General features: G+C 37.1%; 1 protein-coding gene across 10 annotated transcripts in view; it reads right to left on the minus strand.

Moving 5' to 3' along the window:
• The window catches only part of FNBP1L (formin binding protein 1 like), a 58,422-nt gene that overhangs the window by 20,859 nt on the left and 13,205 nt on the right, over nt 1-24,358 (minus strand). For 9 of the 10 annotated variants that reach the window (XM_065071143.1, XM_065071142.1, XM_065071140.1 and 6 more), the window contains one exon: nt 5,919-6,034. The exons of the other annotated variant lie outside the window; for it this stretch is intronic. In XM_065071143.1, the coding sequence (XP_064927215.1) occupies nt 5,919-6,034 (116 nt within the window). The remainder of the gene's footprint in view (nt 1-5,918; nt 6,035-24,358) is intronic. 10 annotated transcript variants of the gene reach the window in all.

The following is a 24,358-nucleotide window of genomic DNA, read 5'->3' on the forward strand; positions in this document are numbered from 1 at the left end:
GAGTGGACTACATAAAGCAAGCTACACCACCAACGCTACCGAAAAACAGGAGAGGAGGAGTAAGAAAAGATTCTATGAAACAAAAACTCACATGCATGTTTTGTATCTCATTCCCACTGTCTGTGTGTAGCTTCGGTTGTTACGAACTACGAACTACCTTATCATTAAAACCAGGGTGCTAGTCCTGCTTCCATCTATAATAACCTTGTGCAATTTCTCAAATCAATTTATTCGGAAGTCATTATCTCTATGGTGCAAGGGTCCAAGTTATGAGACTATGCTCAGACCTGAAGCATACAGCAAAATATGAGCAGGGAGTTGGTGTGGGAACAGCAAACTCAGAGCCTTTGTCTCTTTCCCTACTCTCAGCAACTACAACCAGAAACCACAACCGTGGTAAGACGGTCAAGTCCTTTTTACATCAACATGTACTGGGAAACAGAATAAACACTAACCTACAAAATTTGTAGGCACTTTTGAAGAACTTTCTCGCTGAAGTTAAAACAAGAGCCTCTTTTCGCTATCACTGGAATACACTGCCTGTTGTAACGTTCTACTTGGTAGGGATTAAACACAGACATTTTGATTGGAAAATGCATAAACCCAAGTAAAAGAAAAAAAAAATAACCCTATTTACTAACAATTTCCCCACATTTCTTTTTCCCTTACATTTCTGCTTTGCTGCTCAGTGTTTATTAACGAATAGGAAACTCCTAAAATTCACCTTATTGTTATTCCAAAGGTGAAATGCATAACAAACACCCAATGCTGTAGCCAAGCAACCACGCAGGAGCCTCTTCAAGGCAAGATTTTCAGGTGTTAAGAATGATAAAAGAAACCACTTAATAAAAACCACATAGTTTAAAGTGTCAGGAGAGAAGGCTCACCAATATAGACTATTTACTAGTATGCTGGTTTTTGTTCTGGTTTCATTTTTTTAAGGCAACTGTTTACTATTTCTAGGAAGACAAAAATATGATATAATCTTTTCTGCTAATAAGTCAGTTTCATCAGTCAGTCTCGTCTGCTTTAGGATCACAGGAACATCCAGCTTTGTGACACCACCAGCACAAGATACAATAATCAAAGTCAATAAATATGAAACAACAAGCAAATACAGAATTGAAGGTTCAAAGGAAAAAGCCAGTGTTCATGGGAATGATGAAGTATGAATGGCTTTTCCAAGAAGCGAACACCAACATTTAGGAAAACCAGAGAAATTAGATTTAAATTTCTGAACAAGGCAGGTTGATAAGCATCTAGTAAGAGCGCGGATGTGAAGAGTGAAGCGTTATTTCCAAGAGGAGCCAGTTGACGCTTTAAGGTGGTATTATATTCTTTAACATTTTTATCTAAACATGTGTCAAATCCTCAGGACCCAAATATGGATCTGGCATAGTTTAGAAGAAAACTGCAGAGTAATTGCAGAACCATCGGAACTGAACCAAATCTACGGAATAAATTGCTCTGTACTTCCTTATAAAATTGTAGATTGATGACACTTTAGTCCTCTCTGGAAGTACAGTTTAAACTTTGTCTACCACACTCTGTCTTCCGGCCATCTAGAAGCAGATTTCGTCCATCACATCCAATTGTGCTGCTCCTGTAATTTTATCAACCCCTCTTCTCAGTATAAATTGATCTCAGGTCAACACCAGTGAGATACCAACCTGGACTAATATTACTATTACTGATTTTTAAGAGAAGTAATACCGCAGTCAAGTAGCCGGAAGTGTCAAGAAGCACCCTAGCTAATAAATTAGATTTATAGCCATGTACTTAAGCATCTACATAAAATTTTATGACATTTGTACAAAAATTGTGTTTATCAATTCAAAACTAAGTTTTCTTCAGCCAATTAACACAGAACGTAAAGAACAGGAGCTGCAGCATCAAGATGGTAAAATTTGTATTACGGCAGCAGCTCAGCAGCTCTACTTATACCAGACTTCTGCAGCCTCTACAGCATATTACAAAGGAGCCTGGGAACAAGCCTTGAAGTCTGCTTTCATAAGTTACTAAAAAAAGCAGTTAGTACTTAAAGGCATTTGAAATTTATAGGTCAAGTAATACTTTCAATAGGGTTCTGATGGCTCCAGTGATTGCCTATCAACATTATGGACTGGGTGAAAACAATGACAATGAACTGCATTTAACAAGCCATCAGAGAAAGTTTTAACTGAAGAGATGACTCTTAAAAAAATTGTAACACAGAATTTGGGCCTATAAAGCTGAATATCCTTGGAACTGTTGAGAATTTGTATGTTTTGGCTTGCAGAGACACCACTATAAAAAACCCGCCACATCCGTATCTGGATAATAATCAACAGTGAAAATTCTCAGCTCCAATCAATGGAAGAAAGATTTGAGAAATGAAGACATATGGTGATAATTTGTGCCCCCAGCCTCACATTCGAGCTTACACCCATTTTATATAAAGTTTCCAACTTTCCGCATATAAAAATGTGGTAAATATGTCTCCATTCGACTAGACATGTGCATATATTAATATCGTATTTAGAAAAACACCCCACTTATAAACAATAGTATGTAGAAGGAACATGAAAAACACATTTCCTAAGATTAACTAGATATCTCCAGAGATCACAACGTACAATTTTGAAGGGAAACACTCAAATAGTTCAAGAACAATCATCTCTCTCTTCTTTAAACTGGCAACAGAGAAAATGACCAAATTCAGAAATCTTATTCCACACGGTAGCTTCACCTATAACTGCTGGTATAACTTGTATTTCTACCTAACATCACAGTACATGGAACTCCTCTGTCTTCTCGAGTGTCATAATGCTTCAGACAGAACAAAAAGGGAGTGAACCTCCAGAATGACTTTGTGTGTGATGATGTGGAAATAAACAAAACAGACCTTGACCTCACCCCTTTTAAGTGACTGCGCTGATCAAAAACAGCATCTGAGAATTCAATTACAAAATTAAGCCAAGAGCCCAGTAATTTGGCACATACTAATTTTTTTCCAAGTAAAAACAAATTAAACAGTCGTATAATTTAAATGAAATCTCTTAATCTACAATGCATGTTGCAGTATGTTTAACCTGATTCTCATCCTGTACCTCAGTAACTGCCTGTATTAACTTCACAGTCCTTGGGGTACCACAATACACTAGTTAAGACATATACGACACAAAAGATTTTCCTTCATTAGCTTAAAATAATTAAATCATTGTTGCTTTTTTTCAAAACAAAATATATTGCAAAGACAACATAAGCTCTCTAGACACTTTTTTTCCTCTGTAGACATTCAAGGATTCCTCAATGGTTTCAATTTTTCTTATGTGCTTCTCAGTATCAAGAACTGCCTACCCAACAACAGCAAGGAACAACCTGTAACCTAAAGCCAGCATTTGGACAGGATTCTCACAAGTTATTATTTTTTGAATTATTCAGCGGCCATAAACTGCAGTAACTACATACAGTAAGAATAGTGAGTTCACTCTAACAGTTCCTCATACGATGTACATGCGTGACTTGTCATCTCCTAGAAGACCCAGAGCAGCTGTTGCACCTGAGAAAGTCTCATCACTAAGTGGTGGCAGTATACAAAAAATATTTTCTCAACATGCAAGGGTAAACACAAGTGAATATGAATTTCTGCCAGGACACAGACTCCAATTAGTGAAAACTGTTATGAAAAAGTCACCCAAGTTTTCATCCTTGGGTTTAAGTCTATGAGAGTAAGAATCATCATCAATCTCAACAGAACGTTCACAGCCCACACTGAAACCAAGACAGAAAAAAATACCACCATACATCTCTAGCACTGTCTTCCTCATTGAACTTGTTTTTCCTTGGTCTCTCCTCCAAATATCGAGAGCCACAGAACTACCAGATGACTCACTGTACTGTTTATACATCTACTAAACAATGGCACAATAAATCTCAGTTATAAGGAAAAAATTATTATAAGCTAGAAATTTCTATCAGAGAGATCAATATCTACCTCACAGGCCATATGCTGCTAGCATTAAAATTCACTGAAACCCCAGCCCATGCCCAAGATCTCCTCCCTCAGAACTTGTCAGGAGCAAGCTGCAGGATAGCTAATGCTTCTGGAGGTGAAAATTTTGCTGGACCTCAATCTCCCCTGGGACCTCAGGACTGTTTTACATGGGTAAAAACAGTGAATGTCCTCAAGAGCATCAATGGCTGCAGTCAAGTTGTTATCACAAGACAGTTCACTGCTTACTAACAATAAATTTCCACCCCCCACACAAGGAATACACAGGCAAGAAGATCAAAGAACTTCATGAACTGGTCTACTGGCAGAAAATCAGTCACCCACTTGTGTATGTGCTGTCCAGACGCTCGTTGGCAGCAGGCAGGAGTGCGTGCATGCGCTGTACAACACGTGTGCAGCAAGACCTGTGCTTCCCAAAACTGTCATACTTACTGCATGTGGACTGGCAGTCCAGTCATCTGACAGAAGGGGTACTTGACATAACTCTTTCGTTTTTGAAAGACACTTTGAGAAAAATCAATAGTTTTACCCCAAAGAGTAAAATGCTGAACAGAGGTTTCCTATTTTCAGTCAGATCCTGAAGTAATAATGTGGTGTCTCATCTTGCTAGCTGTGGAACGAACCTTTAAATACAATTAAGCAAAATGGCATTTGTTCATACTATTTAAGGAAAACATCTGGATAGATCCGTGCAAATAAAACGCATTTCCATTTTTAAACAGATAACTGAAAATAAATCATGAACTGGTGCTGTGCATGCTTCAAACTTCTTTTACCTCCTGAAGTTCTTCTACATCAGCTTTGGAAAAGTGGTATTTATTTCCTTCGTTTTAAGAAAAAATTCCTTCAGTTAAGTAATGGATTATTATGTGAGGTGAATACACAACTGAATCAAACAAACAAACAAACACACTGATGAAGAAATCAAAAAGGAAATGAGCAGCCTAGACAGAGAACACTCATACCCTCAGCTGTGAACCTCATTACTGCATTTATGCCCAAGGATTCCTCAACGCTCTATCTGCTGACAATCTAGTTTGCCAATGACAAGATGATGGAAGGAGGAGCAACTATGAGTTTCCGTCTGACAAGGGGTAGGCAGCAGCTTCAGCCGAATCCCCAAAGGAATTCAAGACAGCAGATTACAGAGAAGGCCAAGTTCACAGGAGTGTCTTATTTTAAATCTTGTTCTTGAAGCATTGTGTGCACCTTTCGGTAAAGATCCATCCTACTTTATTCTGAAGAATGTGCTCCTCTGTCATTTCATTGCTGCTGCTCTTCTTGTGTGATACCTGAGCAGAAATTCCTACTGGATCTAAAAGATGTTTCACTGACACCAACAGAAAGTAAATTGGGGAGAGAAGACAAAGGTTGGGTTACGGTCTCACCCAAAGGGACAAGAGCAGCTACGGAAAGGGTGTACTTGAAGGACAGGAAGATCTGCTGCTTTCTCACGTTGTACTCAATGATCTCAATCAGATTTCTTAACACAATGTAGTGTAGCTCTTGCCAATTCAACATGAGAAATTAATTAGTAGCAGAGGCTTGGAGCTGGTTAAACACACACATAGATATGGATAATGCACTTTGCAACAAACATGCTGATAGTGGAAAAATATCACCATGGTTCTTTTTGAATCTTAAAATTTAAGTCTTAGACCTTTTTAGTTCAAAGATTTGAAGGGTGACTGGGAACACAGGGAAGAAGGCAAAAACCAAGAAAGCAAATAAGCGCACACCTACTGATAATTTTCTGGTTTGAACTGGCAGAGAAGAAATTGGCTGTGATGAAAATAACTACTGATCTAATTCAGTCTGTAAATGAAAAATGGTCAATAATCATGACATTTCATATTTGCCCATCATCTGATACAATAATTCTAAGTAAGTGTTAAGATTTTTTTAAAAAAGAAAAAATCCTTACCTCAGTTGTTTTGCATAGTTTTGCTCAATTTCTATCCTTTCTTTTACAAATTTTGCATATTTCTCCAAGAAATCAATGCCCCATTGCGTATGCTTGTCCAAGTTATCAAACTGATCCTTTAAAAACAAAGGGAAACAAAACCAGCCAGAATTAGTTAAGAATCACACCAGCACCAGAAATGACATATAATTTATGAGTTGTGCAGTAAGGGAATGTGTGCTGCTTGGATAGAAGTTACTTAAGTTATTAATCAGTCACATGTATATGTATACACCAGCCATATACCAGAATGGTAAGCTGTATATGCAGGCACTGGTCTACCTCCTTCTGTAAAAACTGCTCTAAATACTTGCATTTTAAGTTGTATGCGGTCTTTGATCACTTACACAATGTAAATGCGGGGTTTTTCCCCCTAAAAATCCTTCAATTCACAAGTGGATCTTTTCCACTGAGATAATGAAGACATAACCAAAGATCAGTATCAGGTAAATAAGAGACTGTTCAACAAGAGAGATGTGCTTGGCATTTTTAAAAGACAAGAAGTTGTAATTTCATTGGATACAAATAATTACTCCCACTCTTACAATTACCCACTGAAAGAAAACTAATACAAATTATAGCTGCATGACTAAGTTGGGTGTAGTCTGCGTATGAAAAACATTTATTAAAGCAAATCTATATACACAGAGTTCACTATCAGCTCTAGTAAGAGATTCCAAAGAAAGGAAACTTGTCCTTAGCCATTAAGAAATTTATAGCAAAACAAAGGCACAAAACAATTAAGTAAAACAGTCGAAAACAGACCAGGCTTCCAAAGAAAGTTGGAGATTTTTTAATACATTAAATAATCTTCAGAACCAATCTTTCACTGTATTCTGCACTGATCAATAAGTGGAGGATACGCTAATGAGAACAAGTTGAAAATTAAAAAACAAGTGGAACAAAGTTAGGAAATAGAGTCTAGCCCATTTTTTTAGTGTAGTGCGTATTTGTATTTTATGCTGAAAAATCTGCCACTGTGGAAAAACCAAGGTTTTTCAGCTTACAACAGCATTTACAGTAAATTTTTCTTAACAGTTACTTATTAATCCAAAAAGACAAGCAACTGCAACATCAAAGTTTGTGCCCTATATATGCTGAATCCAAATACATTTCACAGTAAATTTAAAAAAGAAAAAAAAAAGGTAAAGAAAGCATTTCTAGGCAAAGGCTATTTAACCTGCACAAAAAACTGTGAGTGGTGCTTATCAGAAGCTGTGTCTTGCAGATTCAGTAACTTGCCTGAACCTTGTGAATTACGTCGACCTTTAGTATTAGCAATTTAAGTTCACTTTCAACATGCAGTGGAGTGATCTCAAGTTAAATCAAAAAATGCCATAAAATACTGCAGGGCTTAATACTCAAGGAAAATATATTCACCGAAGGAGATACTGAAGACAACACAACTATGTACAACCAACAAGAATAATAAAAAATAACTTAATGGGCTTAAGGTTGCTCTCAAATCTTGCCTCGCGGCTGTTAGTATCCTACACCATGGGCTAACAACCATGGCCATTAGTGCCTCCAACACTTCAATCCAGTGGCACACAATGGCACCCAAAGCACCCCTTCTGCTCCTGCCTCTGCACCACTCCATCACCACCACTGCCACCTTTCCTCACCTGTTTCACCAGAGAGACCACCAACAGGAGTGGGACTAAAGACAAATTTTAATATATCTGGGAAATCACAGCCTATATCTCTTATTGTTCTGATGCGTTATGCATTCACCTTACACCAGCTGGACATGTCCACACTAAGTATCTTTGCTGGGTTTAGAAAAGCTGCATATGAATTGTTTGCTTGTGGGAAGAGGGAGACAGTTACCATACTGCAGAGTCAAACCACTGTTGCATATATACATAAAAATACATCATCAATCTCGAGAAGCCTTTCTTTTTAATATTCTACTCAGTTTTGTAATTCCTCTGACAACATTAACCTGGCATTCAAAAGAAGTTTCCAAAAGGTGCTTTTTGCCTGAAGCCAACATCCAGTACCATTAAGAAGCGACTTCCCCCAGCGCACAGCCAAACAAAGCCTCTGCTGTCCTACTTAGGCTCTTCAGCCCACAAAGCTCCCATTTGCTGCTAGGGTTTCATTAGCATTACGGAACACCACATTACTTATGTTTCCAAACATGTAACCAGAGAGGATGGCTTTCCAAACACTCTGTTCCAACAAAAAAGGACTCTACTGGTCAAAATTCCTTCTCTTCTATGAATACAAAACTGGAATGGAAAAAAGTGAGTACACTTGACATGCTATTTTCCCCTCATGCTTTACTACAAGTGCTTCATCCCCTACCGAGTGCCAAAATCTCTTGCCTTCCTCAATTCCTCTTCATGTAATTCTAGAATCGGTATGCTCTGGGCAAAGATTATCCCAGAGTCCCTCAAGGGAAGAAAGAATTTTCTTTCTCCCTTATGAGAAAACACGCATCGAACGTACACAGAACAACCTGAGTGGAGTAACTCCTGTGTAAGAAAAGTAATAAAACCCATTAGCTGTCCTCACCGCTCTGCGGACTTTTACATTAGCCCAGCTCCTCCACCATTACTGACATCTATGGAACTACTTATGGATGTGTTCATGATCTCCTAGACAAGGAATGGCTGACCTAACTTAGTGGGCCATTAGTCCACATTTACTGGAATTTAAAAAAACAACCCATATGTTCCCTATGAATGACCAAAGTTGGATGCCTAAAAAAAGAACAAACCCACAAGCAAACAAAAAGTCACCAAAAACTACAGATGATTTGTAGATTTGTATTCAAAATGAAAACACTATAATAAATTCTCATGTAAAAACTGATTATTTGGATTACACTGGATATGCTGATGATGCCTCTTCAGTCATGGATGTAGAACAGAGCTCTCAATTTACAAAGAAAATACATTAAGCAAACACAGCTTCACAATTTTCAAATTCTCTATAAACAATAAACCAGTGAATGAGAGTCTGCAGTCACAAAAATCACCTTACACTGATGAATAATGACACTGAGATCAATGAGCAAAAGATAAAGGCAACATCAATGAATACAGAGAAGGGAATGGACTTCCCAGAAAAGCTTGTAGAGGTGAGTCACAAATTTACTCATGGTCCTTTTAACTTCTCTCCAGAGGGACCCATGTTGGAGCTCTGGGTCTTTATTCAGCAAAATTTTCCTTTTCATCCAAAAAACACAAGGAGAAAATCTTCCACACTGCTATAAAGGAAATCAAATTAATGCACTGAGACACAAGCCAATGGATATGTTGAATGGGAAAAAAAATATATATAAGCAGAAAAATCAGGCAGTACTGTACAGACAAGAAAATGGACCAAAGAGTTGCAATAAAATTTAAGCGTGGAATTTCAAAAGAAATATATCAGTGTATTAATTTGACTGACTCCTTTATAAGAAATGTGAAAACTGTGAGCAAAAGGCAATTTTTTTAAGAAAGTACATCCTACAATATCTACCTTGATGGCAAAGTATGTTCTCAAGAATACTCCAAGGCAAATATATATATTGCTGTTTGTCTAGTAACTCCCCATACTTCTTAGCAGCTGAGCAGGCATTTTTGTAAAAAACTTTATTAAAACTGCAGTTGAGTATCATTAAACTGATTAATGACAACTAATGCATGGTGACCCTAAATAGAAACTGCCCACTCAAAAGCTGGAATGTAGTGCAAAGTCCCTACATGATAAACAAACAAATCTGACACTTCACCAAAAAAATTTGCAGTAGGTCAACACAGACTATTCCAAAAGAAATGTTACCTCCCTAAATTCTACTTCCAGATTATTTACTGGAACCACAGATCAATGTTATGAAAACTTCATGTATGAAGTTCTAAACTTATCAGGTTTTTGTAGATAGCAGGAAGACTTACAATAGCTAAAGCGTCAAATCAAGGAGCCGAGCTGAATGAAATTTGCACCAAAGACAAAACAGCCTTTCCTAGGTTAAACCATCTGTTCTCCTCTTACAGATACCTGTTGTGGTTTTTTTTCCCCAAACAAGCCTCAAGAACCAATAATGAAAAAGAAAACAAACCACCAAAACACAAAACCACCAACTCACCTACACAGAGAATCTCTTCAGAGGGATGAGTGAGCAGAGAATGCTCCAGCATACATACCAAACCTTTAGTCTTCCTAAAGCTATCAGCAGCTAGTCCAGACACTATTTTATACAGTGGTTACAAGCAAAAGGCATTAAACCAGACTGAAATTTTAAAGGGTTAGTGTTCAGCTTTCATCAACTTTGGAAAGCATTTCTACCTGCATTAAAAGCTAAGATTGTGTCATCAAATTCTGTAAAAAAGTTTTACTGATTCCTTTACAATAAAATCCAATTTACTGCATCAACATTAAATTGCTGATTAGTTTCCATTTCACTGACCTCCATTTTGGCCATCTCCAGACAACACAGCTGAAAGCCTTAAGAAACCTATTAAACACAGAACTGCATCTACATACAAGTTTAAGCAAACTAAATTACTGAAATCTACACTATATTTAAAATATATTCTTTAATAAAACATTTTATTTCCAATCATGACACTTTGAATTAATTACACTACCATCATTTTATTTTCTTTTGACTCAATTGTATATCATTATTTCCATACTTTCATCTGACCGTAACTTTAGTCTGCACTTACCCAAGTGATCTGATTTGCACTTTTGAAGCACTGGCACAAGATCAGCTTCTTTCCCCAATTCTTGGTTCTCCGGGCTGCATAGCTCGGCCAGTCTAAACTTCCAGTTTAGTCAGTGGGAAATTAAAAACTGAATCCCACATTTTGCTCTCTAAATTCTTAACACTTGCACAGTCCAGTGTAAGGGAACACATACTACGGTCTAACAGTATTCCGCCAATAGTGTTCAGAGCATGGAAAAGCAGGAATTGGGTCTTGTTTGGGGAAAAACCCAGAACATTTGGCATCAAAAAAGCCTCAGTGCATTTGTGGATAGAAATGTTGTATTTTATTATCACTTAGGAAAAGTAACAAATTACTTGACCACACAAGCACAAGTCCACAGTAATCCAACTAAGAACATGTGGCTAATGATATAACTCTACACTGATCATAGCAGTTCTTGTTTATTCAATTAAAGCCCATGAGGGTTTCTCAAATGAACCTGAATTACGGATAAATTTAAATGACAGGTTAAATTCTGCGTAATGTCTTTGCTTCCTGAGTCAGCAGTACTGCAGAAGACAAAAAGACTCAACTCTTTTCAGTAAGTTAAATATTTTAAGTTACAAAACATTATAAAAGCAACTACTTCACAAATTAAGATATGCGAAGTATGAAACTCTTATCCTGAAATATCTGAAGTGTTTCTGTCAAATATTTTGCAGCTTTTTTTTTTTTCCTGTTTTTGTGGTGGTTTTTTGTTTGTTTGGGGGCGGGGGGAGAGCTGGGGGTGTTTGTTACCAGTAAAATATACTATACCTCGGCCTATTTGTCTTCACAACAAATTAATTATAAAATTGTATTTTTATTAGACTATGTTACGCAAATCTACTTCTGAGAATATATTTCAGCTTTTCTGATCTTTGAAAGCTCTTCAGTGCCTAATTGTTTGGGTTTTTTTTCTACTTTTGTCTCTATGCATTCCTGCTTCCTATCCTAGAAGAATAGCTCTTCTATTTTACTGTCTGAACTGATTATCGCTCCTCTCTCTTCCAGCCTGCATGCTTTTGTAATTACCAATTTGGTCTTCTGGTCTTTCTCTTTTTCTTGCAACTGTAATGTGCTTCTTCCTAACACGCAGACAAGAGCTGCTTCCAGTTAAACAGTAGTTTATTTTTTTAAAAACATCCTGTTAGTTTTAAATCTAAAAGCTAGAAAAGAACTGTTTCTACACCAAGAACAAAATAGAAAGTGTCTTGCTTTCCTGCTTTCTGTCGGTTCTGGATTGTAGCTTCCAGACTAACCTACAAATTATACCCCATTCATCTCTGAAAACAATGTATGTATTAAAGTTAAGAGAGTGGAAAAAATGTGGCTGTTAGCAAACTTAAAGGTTAAGCATTCTGTAGACTAGAAGATTAATATCAATGAGAAGGTTCTGAGCGGCAACACCAAAAGCCATAGCTACACTGGAAACAAAGCAGAAGTGCTCCGAGATTAAGTTGAAAAAAGAAAGTTACAGGTATATGCCATGCTGTATGATAATATATACAGCAATCAGGTTTCTGAAGTGAAGCTAGAAACAGAGAGCCACAACTGAGGAAAAGAAATACAAAGTTTATGCTTTTCTCTTTAAAGATCTCCTCAGAGCAACAGCAAGGGATGGAAAGTCAGGTGTGGCAGGAGGGCACGTCTGGTTTGGCGGCTAGCAACTTCACAGCTGGGACAGAAAGTGCAGGAAGCTTTCACAGACAGAACAGGAATAGAAATGTTTGTGACTGCTTTTGGAATGAGCAGCCAGAATCACAACAGAAAAAAGTTCTGCATCAGATCAGGTGAAAGACATTAAGGACGGGCATTAGAGATGACAGCTGTGCACTCCAGTTCACTCATGCCACTGAATGGATCAGCTGGACTAACAAGATTTTAACAGCATTCCTTCTACCAGTGGAGCAAATTCATTGAAACAGTTCCCAGCTGGGACACTGAACACCAAAGTTCAGACAAGAGAGGAAAGGAATATGCTGTGACGGGGGGGTATCTCAACAACCACTCCTATTCGCCCAGTTTATGAATTGTCTCCAGAATTCTTCAATTACTGAATGGGCATCTTTATATGAACTGAAACAGTGTATCCACCTCACTGTATCAGGAGGCAAACAAGTTTACCTATGGATCTGCTTTCCATTTCTCTCAGGGGACTCCCACTCACCGCCTGCCCCACTCTGCACCTTCTCCTCCTCAGCAAGTTCTACCAAGTGGTACACCGCAGCCACAACAGGGCTCCAGGCACCCTTCACATCCTGCTTTTTAACAAACCACCAGGGTAGGCATCAGCTTTAATTTAACATCTTTAACTACAAGTTAGCAAGGAGGTAAGACACTCTAGCCCAAGCAAACAGAATGGACTTCCTTACCACCACCACTGGAGAAAAATACAAACACATCTAAAGCAGGTATCACTAATCATACATCCCTGCTTGTAGAATACAAACATACCAGGAAATCCTACTTTGCAAACTGGATCAGAATCCATTCACTTAGCTCTCAAATAGCCCCTTAATCTCATTAAACTTTTAATTAGGAGGAAATTTGTTTTACTAAACAACTTTTGATTTAAAAAGATTAACCAGATTTTTTTCACATACGCTTTTTAGAAAGATGTGTAAAATACTTGAGTCCTATTTGCATTTGAACGAAAGCTTAATTCTGAAGCACTAATTCTCCACCTAGTTTTACTTTACGCTTAACTCCTACTATAACAAACATCAGACCATTTTTGAACAGCTCTGTGCAAGATAACAGCAGATCACAAACCATACGTTTTCAAGCATTACTGGATTACAATAGCTGACACTTGAACACAAGGACAGCATTACACTTGCCTTGTACATACAAAGGACATAACTACGATCATTCCCCTAAACAGCAAAAAATCTTATTTTCACCATAGCCAAGCCAGAAAGCAAGGACCTGCTGAGTCTTCACTGTTAACAGACAGAAGCGTTAAGTGCATTTTAGTCCCAGTTACGTCACTTGCAAAAGGAGCCAGAAGACTTCAAGTTAAACCATAAATGAAGCGTGAAATGACCCATCACAGTAAAAAAAAAAAACTATTAGCGTTTGTACAATGCTTAGAGATGCTGTTGTTCATTGTAAGAAATACCTGGAGAAAATCCCATCTTTACAGTGACACTGGAGTAAGATGGAGTATAAGGCAGCGGGGTTGCACAAAGGAGCAGCAGAACACTGAATAGTCACACAAGGCCTCATAACAAGCAGAAGTTCTGTACAAAACCAGCACATTTACTGCATGATTAATGTGCGCCTGCAGAAAATCTGCAAGAACAAAGTATGTGGCTTGGAAAACAATGCTGTAAGTTGTTTATTTTGGGAAAATGATTTAAAGGATCATTTCATTCTTCAGTTTGAAAAGATGTTTTGGTTTGACAGGGTTTGACACTCAGTGTACAAGCTGAATATCTTAGTGAATATCTAAGCAATCCCTTGGTGAAGTTCTGAAAACTTTAAAAATTTTTAAATGCCTCTCCACAAATTACAGACACTTCCACAATATTATTAAAAACGCATCCACAGGAAACAGAATGGGCAAGCAGCCCTGACACTCTCTAGTTCTTGCACATGTGACTCAACAATCTATTTTTGCATTTCAGAGGATCTGTTTTCTAAAAACTTGTAGAAACAGGAAACAGACCTTAGCTACTGCCAGCTTCTCTGGAGAAGGGTTAAGCGCCTGCCCTGGCCAGTCTGGCACAACATCCAACGGGCAGAGTACGCACTGCTTGCATACTGGGCTTTTTTCCTCTCCATACACTAGGGGAGTGAAAAGGAGGGAGTGATATTGCTGTTGCAAAGCTAAATGTTCCCGGAGAGCAGTAGCTTACTACCCTGGAGGTGTAATGACAAAGGGAGAGCTACAGAGAAGACAACAGGAGAAAGATAAAGGTTTTGCAAATTGAATACTCCAGAACACCTAAATGCCCTACGTGACAAATTGGGAAGAAAACAAATTCCACATGGTTTGCTGTGCATTCTGTTGCAATAAGCCTGTGTCCTCTGCTTTGCACGACACAGTCATTGCTTATCAAGTTACATCTCCATCCCTTTACATGTACATGCACAACTCTGTACAAGCTGTGTAACAGTATGTCCAGTTGGACTACCATGAAACCCAGATTACGCTACACTATTTTTAGTGAAAGTTTTACTGCACTGAAATGTGACAAAAATAAAATAACTACTCGTTTGCATATAACTTAGTCGGAGTCTATACTATAGACCATACTATAGTTCAGAACTATGACAGCCATAGGTCTGAACTCTCCAAAAAGCCAAGATGACTGTGACAGCAAGCGACACAAATTTAAAAGGAGGAAGTACTTTCTGCCAGCTGGGGGAGGTGAAAAAGAAGGGAGAGTATCAACTTCCCTGGCATCCAAATATCACTTCCTTGTATTTATCTGCTCAGCTCTTAAGCAGACCATTCTGAGGATATCATTCTTAACTGACTTTAAAACCGTGTTTAACAAATAGGGTGCACAAATCCCATGTAGAAGAATCAAGATGGTGTGTGTCACATTTGAGGATTTCATGTTACAGGATGCACATTTAAGCCTTATCTCAGGGGAATAAGTGGAAAGCAGAAAAACTTGTTTGGTGTGGGTTGAATCATGCTGTTTGTCATTCTGACAATTAGTACAAACATATTACAACAATATCTATACAGAATCCCAGCACTGAGCACCAGCAGCAGAACTTCACTGTTTCAAACCACAGAGAGCAAGGTATATCCATTATAACTTTCCTCATACATATTTAATAAAGGTGCACATTATTTAGAATATTAAACTCAAGTCAACGCATCCTTAAACAAAATGTTTTTCATGGCACTACTTCTAAACAGTAACTGGAGTAAACAATGAACTCATACAACTCACAGTACAGGAATAAAACAAACATATCCTGGTGTTCACTTTTAGATTGCTTCTCACAATAGGTGCAATTAAAATACACAGTAAATCTACAGGAACTTGGTACTGAAATAACACATCTTGATCTTCTGGTAAATGTGAATCTTTTACCTTTAAACAAAGACATAGAGATCCAAACAGAATCTCTTTATTTAGTATAGCTTTGATAAGCTGTTTCAACCACTCTCACTATTCCTAATGGAGGTACACTGTAACACTGGGAATGCAACTGCAATATAGGAAGCTACTTCCTAGTGCTATTATCAGCTCCCATCAGATAGATTTAAGATGAAGCCATGTACCTTACACGTGTTGTTACTGGTATTCAAAAGATACAGCTGTACTATACAGATCATCAACAAGTATTTGCTCTTCTAAATCACTCAGAGTCAGATATCCATAAAGAGGTATTCTGATCAGCTCAATTGTATTGAACTGAATCATTTGCCTTTTATTCTTTAGGAAAGGCTGCTAATATTAACTGAATTAATCGCCACAGACTGTTCTGAGCACACGCACTTCCCATTAAATGGGAGCAGGTGCTGTTCAATACTTTGGAGGATCAGAGATCACTGGGGACTGGCTAAGTAAACAGCTACAGAGCTGGAAGGCTCGTCTGTTAACTGATGCACTGTCTGCTGTTTGGTTTTGTCAATTTAATGGACATGGGGACTTTTCTGCAAAAAGTCCTAATCTAAGGTGAACTTCCCTTTTCAGTGCCACCTGTGAATATCTTAGCGTTCAAGAGAAAGAATATACAAGCCACATCTTTTACCCTTCATTAATATCTTGACAACAACAGTAAATACTTTGCAAACTCAATTATAAAAACAGACCCATATACTTAACAGTAAAGTAACATAACAGTAAATTAGAGCCTTCCCATCTTCTTTCAAACATTATTTCAGATAAAGATAACACCAGGTGGGGGGACACGACAAAACAATCAAAACCAAACAAAATCACAAAACAATACAAACACAGAAAAATCATTCTCTATTCGCAACGCAATCTACTGCACTCACTGTTTTCGAAGCAAAATTGGCAGTAACGTTAACATAACTGAATAAAGAATTTAAATTAAAATCAGATGTTATTACTGGCATCTTCTTAAAAATTCAATTTTTCAAGGTTTTGTGATTCAGATAGCTTATCATTAAAATGTAACACAACTCTGCTCTGTGTCAGTTTGCCCCAGTTTTTAAGACATAAACCTAGAAATAAAAAAATCCTAGAAATATAAAGTCCTCTCATACCTCACCACAGACTTCACAAAATTTCTTTTTCTAGTAGAAACATACTTTTTTTTTTTTTTGCAAGATCAAATAAAACAAACACCTATTGTTGCCCACCCAGGTTAACAAGGTATTTTTCCTGCCCAAATACCTTAAATTACAAAGGAAATTATTGTAGCGATGTAATTTAACCATAAGCATATACACTTCCATTTTAAAAGTTACATTTTTAAAGCAGTTTTAAAAGAACCCTATTACAGCATATTTGGTCACTGAAGTTCATACACAAAAGCTGAATACAAACCCCCACATTTTTAACCTGTCACAGCTCCATTTCTCCTTTCCAAGACATATACAAAGCCCAAACTCAAACCAGCTCAATTTCATACTGTTTCTGTAATCCGGCACAGCAATTACATCCATATTACAAAAGACAACAGGCTCCATAAATATAATCCACACCACTGCAGGAGTTCGATAGTGAAAACAAGTAACTGTATAGCATAATCAGCGCACATATTTCTGAAGCAAGACAAATAGTACTCAGGACAGAAGAAAAAAACGGAACAGGGTCACATCTGGCAATAGGAGGCACTAGCCTGCCTCCATTTCTTTTTGAAGAGACAAATTTTTTTGAGAGCAAATCCAGCAGTCAATGTAGAAATGAAAAGGTCCTTCAGCAGGAGCCTACCTTCTGCAGTTATTGCCTTCCTGACTGAACTAATAAAAATAAGGGGTATTCACACTGAAATAGTGGAGATCAGAAAGGTACAAACAAGCATCAAATCTGGGTACCTTATTTGTGACTGGAACAGAAGCATCTTGCCGTCCACTGCCTCCCTTTTAATTCCTTCTTTAAGCCTCTTTCGCACTATTTACCCTACTGACATAACTTCACTTAATAAGCAGATACCAAGAAGCTTCTCTCTGTCCTAATCAAGAAATAGTTTGGAAAACCGATTTAACAGCAACATTTTAAGCACTATGCAGCTTGATGCATTGGTGACAGCCACAGAAAAACTGCTACTGTAGTAAATAATTATTAGGTCTCTTTCCTAGTGACTTTTCATTATTACCAAATCAGAAATAATAGAGAGCCAAACAGTAAAAAAGTGTTTGGCAGTACACTGGAGATGTAGTTCAAAATTCAATTGCAGATTAGCACAGTAAGTCACTATGATTCACAGTATTTCCCTTTCAAAATCCAGTTCTAACCAAAGAATCCCATAAAACTAACACCCCTTATTCCACATCGACCTCCAAGCACAAGAAAGTGGCACAGTCTTTTTCTCGCTTAAAGACGTGGAAACTCTCCTGTATTTTATGTCATTGCCACATCACATTCTTTATGTCCTATACTGAAAAAACTATTTGTATCTTCATTCTTCAGGGTGAAGCACTACCCATGCCTTTACTGAGTACTCATTTCATGAAGTCCTCAGAGAATTAAAATAGAAAAATATTAAACAATAAGTGATAAAACTCAGTAAATAATCAATGTTCTAGGAACTGCCATAAAATGCTACATAAATTCTGAGAAACAGCCTCAAATATTGAATAAAACATGAAATAATGTCAAAACCACAAAACAGTTCCTTTTACACTGATTAAAACTGTTATGTCTTTTCTTATTACATTGACTATAAAACTGAAACCATCTAATTGCATATGGGAGTTTTAACTTTGGTTTTAACGTTATCAGCTTGATTAAAAACCCACTGAAAATTTACATTTAATATCTGGGGAGCCTTAATACTTTATATCCCAGCAAAACCATTTTCAAATCAGTGACTAAAGCATGCCTATTTGTAATCAAAAACACACCTGGATTTTGTGGTAGAAAAAAAGCACGAGCAGTGTCTTTCCCCTAAGTATCTCTTTTTTATAATATTTCATCACACTAATGTGTAAAACCGTGCTTATCTTTTAAAAAGAAAATAAGTAAAAACAAAATAAAATTAATTAGTCATTTGCTTATCTGTGTCAGTAACTGAATTCAATGCATCTTTAACATATAATGGCAAATTAAAGAAACTAAAGACACTCTCTAGCTGGTCAATTTTTCTGAAGATAATTATTTGCAAAACGAGTAAGAAAGAGTCCAAGAACAACTACATATCATTGCTGCAAAGAAGAAGAACACTGTCATGAATGGTTTTTATTTGTAACTGTTGATCCCCTAAGTCTCAGAAACATACTGAATATTTAAAATTTCAAAAGATCATTTATCAAAATATATTTGGCTAAGTTTTGAATGTTCTTCTGTATCGCACAATGATATGACAAAAACAGTCGCATATGCAGAAGATGAGTTGAGACAGGCAGAGGAGAAACTTCGTTTAGCTGCTCAGGAAGAGACGTGCCCACATTACTACTTACTTTGCATTATTCCATTGGGCTGGAAATACTCATTTGATATGAACCTGTTACAATTGAAAATGCGCTGCTGATAGTAAAATTAAAGTTTCGTTTTTTCATCACATACAGAGCCAAATTTTTAGGCCTCTCAAGAAAACATAGTAGCACAAACCCATAGTAAATACTTGAATCTCTAGCATTGCACAAACCAGTTCATTCACACAACAATCAAATGTATCAGCCAGTTCATAAACACAATCACTAGTAACAAGAGAACAATTTAAAAATAACTTCATGCTTTCTAAACTGCTATGGTTCTCAGCATCCATCTTTATGGTTGTCATCATCACTAATTTCATTTGTTCTACTTGCATTTTAAAATCACACTGAGATACAATATACTACTATCTTAATAATCATAGTTTTCAGTAAGCCTATATAGTGTTTTGATTGATATGGAACTTTGTTGCTCATGACTTCTGCAAACAACTCACATCAAGGATTCCAAACTCGACAATAAACTAAAACATTAATTAAAATGTTTTTCACCATGTTGCAAAATAGTTTTCCCCATTTCAAAAAACAACTGGAGAGATTACACAATACATTTTCCAGCACATCTGCATAGTCATCTCTGATTTCTGAATCTGGGTGACTTAGAAACAATCCATTTTAACAGCTGTAACTTGTAAACTAATAAGAGCTTTTTTGCAATAGAACAAATGTAATAGGTAAAGAACTCAAATGGAAACAAGTATATACCCAGTAACAGCAGCATAATACCGAATAGCAGTAAGACTGGGCCACAACATCAGTAAATGCACAACTAGTATACAAATACAGAAGTGAAATCAGGCATATAAAATCACGGAGAAAATACTGAATAAAGGTGTTTTTCTCAAGATGTAACTCAGGATTCCTAATATTAATGCAGGGTAAGAGCATACGAAATGTAATTCAAATAAAGTACTTGCAGTTGAAACAGTAAACTGTTTCCAGCCAGATTAATGTAATTGAATGAGCCGTGCTACCTTCTGTGTCAGCTACTATTAAATACAGCTTTCCTGGAAATGTCTTAAGGTTTAAAGCCAAAAGACAAATTCAAGAACTGCACACTAAATCACCACATAACTTTTTTGAGCAGAAACAACGGTAAATATATGCTAAAGCAATGACAGCTATGAAAAGTTCTTCATATGGCAACTCTGATTATGAAAGACTGCTGAAATATTAACAGTAAATCTTTCAGTAACACCTTTTTAAGATGTTCGAGATGCTTATACCACATGATATAGATGATAAACCATAGGTCATACAAAGCCCTGAAGAAAACTGCACACATCAGAAAGCACGTTGTACCCCAAAAGAAGATGACCCTCTTACACATCACTGTGCATGACTTCTACTTCATTGTTAACTTGCCATGCCAACTCTTTATTCTTCTAATTTCCTCATAAACCAGAAGTTATTAACAAGTGGAATACAGAAGCTAATGCTGTTGAAGCAATTGAATGAACTGTAATTCTAAAGAGATAAAAGATTATGAATGAAAGTAACATAAGAAGATAGTCTAAACAAACTAAAAATGGAGCAAGCAAATTGTTAGGAACTTCCAGCAAATGAAGATAAAAAGAAATTGTCTTCGGGAAAAAGAAAAACAGAATCTCACGTCAAAAAATTTCTTATTGCATTAGCTTGTTTAGTGGCAGAGAATATTGAAAGATAAAGGATCCACTTCAAGCAAAGCCTCAAACCCTTTACTTATGACAGAATACGTAGATTTTTATTCAGATTTTTCAAGTGCCCTCATAAGCTGACTACAAAATACAGCAACATCTCAAAAAAAAATTCTTGAAATGAGGTTAAACTGCATGCCATACTACTTGAGATAATGGAAATCACCAGAAATTAGAGATATGGAGAGCTGTAAGGCATTTTTGCTATGTACATGCAGCTGACTGAATTTGTGTACCTTTACAACACATGAAACATTGTTTTACATTGATTGCTTTAGGATGGATGAAGCCTGCAAATGTTCCATCTTTCCAAGAACAAGACAAAAAATGTATATAAGTTTAAAAATATGCACTCATTGCTCAATGCTTAAAAAACAAAATATATAACCAGAACTGAAAAGACAGTGTTCCACAACAGACATACAATGAAATTAATTACTGAAAAGTCAGCTATATATCTATTGAAATTATTAACAGGTTTGAGGGTACATAGTAGGGAGTATGAGGAATTAACAACCTAAGAAAGGACAGGAAGAAATGACATGATGAGAAGCGATGCTGTTTTCCTAACAGAGTAACTGGTACTAGTCTAAAAGTATCGCAGGCAACATCCAAACAACTGTCAGATGAACTCAGAGATATAGGAGCATGATGCTCTTCCCACAAATGAGCAGCAGTCAGCAAAAAGTTCAGCCTCTTTTCCAATGACCCAAGGAAGAAAAAGAGTCATGAAAGCCACAAGTTTCAGGTTTGACTTATGGTCTGATTATATCTGCATGATAAAAGTTTGAAATGCGAAGTACAAAGTACTGCAAATAGTCTATCAAGACCATACATAAATGTTTTACCTAAGAACCACTAAACACAAATACCACCAGCATCTCATCTTTAAGAGTTCATTTTAAACCTCTAAAAAAATTACTTCAGTTCAACTACTGAAATTTCAGTGAAACTAAATGACTAGCATGCACAGTCTGTCATTGGTTTTGTTTGCACCTACTAAAGGTTTTAGCATAAAGAGCCAGTTCCTGGTTTTACAAGACTCCAATTCCAATCCCCTCACTAGATGTTTCTTCTAGTACAAACTTCTTAGTTGCACGCAACAACCCTCTCAGGAATGCAGAAGATAAAGCTGAAACTCCTGGAATCGCACTCATATCTCTCAAGTGCTGGGCTAGTACCTGAGATTGTTCCTGGAAAGAGATAATCATTGCACTCCCTGGCACCAGTACCAAAGTAAAACGATTCTTTTAAGAAACTCATTTTAGAAAGAAGTTGCCCTTGTTCTTAGAGAGAGGTCAGGAAAAAACTACTTAATGTTAATGGCATCTCAAACTCAGGGAGACAGTTTTTAAAAAAATCTAGGCTATACAAATGAAATACTTGGGCAGGAATGAGAACAGGAAAAAGAACACAAAGGCCTTCCAGCTTTTGCGAAACAAAGCAGCAATCAAGCTAAACCAAAACAAATAACAACCCCGAGTTCTTAGTCTCAACCTAAAGACTTAATAGACCACCACACCTCTTGCTTCGGGAATAAAGGTTTGAGTATGGGACCAAAGAGTCAGGATACCTCACAAAACTGCTTGGCTTGCCTCACATGGTGACATTTCTATTTAAGTTTCACGGAACTGTACGGTCTACATTCCCCTCACATTGCTTGCAAAGTAGAAAAATCCCAGGCATTTGGATTTTCCTGGTAAGTTACTATTTATTTTCAAGAAACTCATTTTTCCTCTTTTAAACATGTCATCTTCTTAAACAGGAGACGTAACCAGATATTCCAGTTGGTTTTTTCCTCATTTTTATTAGAAAATGCTGAAGAACCTTTCAACACAAGTTCATCCTTTTCTTCCTCTCCTCCGGATAAATTTGTAACCCCTTCCTGACCATACTGCACAAATCTCAAATGTCATCATGTACTGTCTAGCAAATTCTCCAGATAATAAAAACCACAGATAGTAAAATAAAACTTTTAATGAGATTAATTCTAAACCATGTGAGAGCGAAGTTTTCACAATTCATAAATCCAAGTACTAATCTATATCTTTGTTCTACTAGATCCCTGTTTATAGCAGTCAAAGCTTATAAGCCTGAAAAGAGATCCCATTAAATTAAGAAATGACAAAACACCAGTAATTTTTGCTGATTTAAATAATGCAGTGCAGTAACTACAATCTACAGGTATAGTCAGGAAGCTCCGATTCAAAGTGGTAACTCAGGATATACTGCACAGAAACACACTGGACAGGCTGGGCAGGGTGAAAAATAGGAGACTGTCCTGCAGAGTTACCTTGAAGAATGCACTAGTGCTGCAGTGTCACTGGAGCATCTGCAAGTCTCATCAGCTTGGCAATTACCCTCTCTCTTAAAAAATAAAAAAATCTTCTTCTCTGAAAAGTTCCCAGTATACAATACTTGCTCTCAAGCACATTAATGAGTTTCACTGATCCTGTGAGACCTTTGTTCATAAAATGAACAAATATTGGTAAAATTAAATATACAGACAAGTACCTGCACTATTAGGATCTAACTAAAAGCAGTCTAAGGGGGATGAGGGAACCCATACTTGACTCTTGAGAACAAAATTGTTTTATCAGTCCTCCTTACTGAACCTTGTTAACAATTTCTACATCATTTTTCAAAAATCAGGCTCTAACCATTCCAAGAGCTGCAGTCTTCATCCATTCCTTAGCCATCCCACTTCTCAATTACAACACCACCCTTTCCTCCAGTATTGAGAGATTATAATTTCACCTGCCTAGGTTTCTTGAGTGTCACCTCTCCCTGCCTCTTTGCATCCTTCTCTATTGCATCAAACATGAGCCTCTAACCTTACTTGCGAGGGCACCGCTGGCTGTTTCCAGGTCTCTTACCTCATTATACCAAAGGATTACTGTTTGCTTTTCATGAGACTCCGACACTCCCTTGTACATTTCAACAAGTATTTCCTGCATTCTCTTGTGTTGCTTATGTGCTAATCCCCTGCAAACATGACCAAGGTTCACCCCATATTACTACCCTTCGCTTGTTAGGCTTACCAAAAGAAACAGTTTAAGGTGGTACAGTTGAGATCACTGCCCCTCATGCTGAAGAATACTTGGGTTTGCACAGTTCTCTCATTGGGCATGACTGGAAAATGACCCCTCTTCTGCTGGAATTGAAAGTTAAGGGAACTGGGGATGGTCTTTATACACAAGCCCACTGTGTGACTAATGGTTCTAGGCTCTGAAGAAATACAAACATAAAATACACCCCAACTACTGATTATTGATGTCAAATACCATAAATATTCCTCTAATTGTGACTGACTTCATATAAATAGGAGGGAAATGCAGGACAATTAGATGTCAGACAGATAGCTACAACAGAAATAATTTATTCACTTACTATAGAAAAAAATGTGTTGGGCACTAGAAACATTATCATTTCCTTTAC

This window comes from Columba livia, chromosome 8 (genome assembly GCF_036013475.1).
Source record: "Columba livia isolate bColLiv1 breed racing homer chromosome 8, bColLiv1.pat.W.v2, whole genome shotgun sequence".
Taxonomy (NCBI): Eukaryota; Metazoa; Chordata; class Aves; order Columbiformes; family Columbidae; genus Columba; species Columba livia.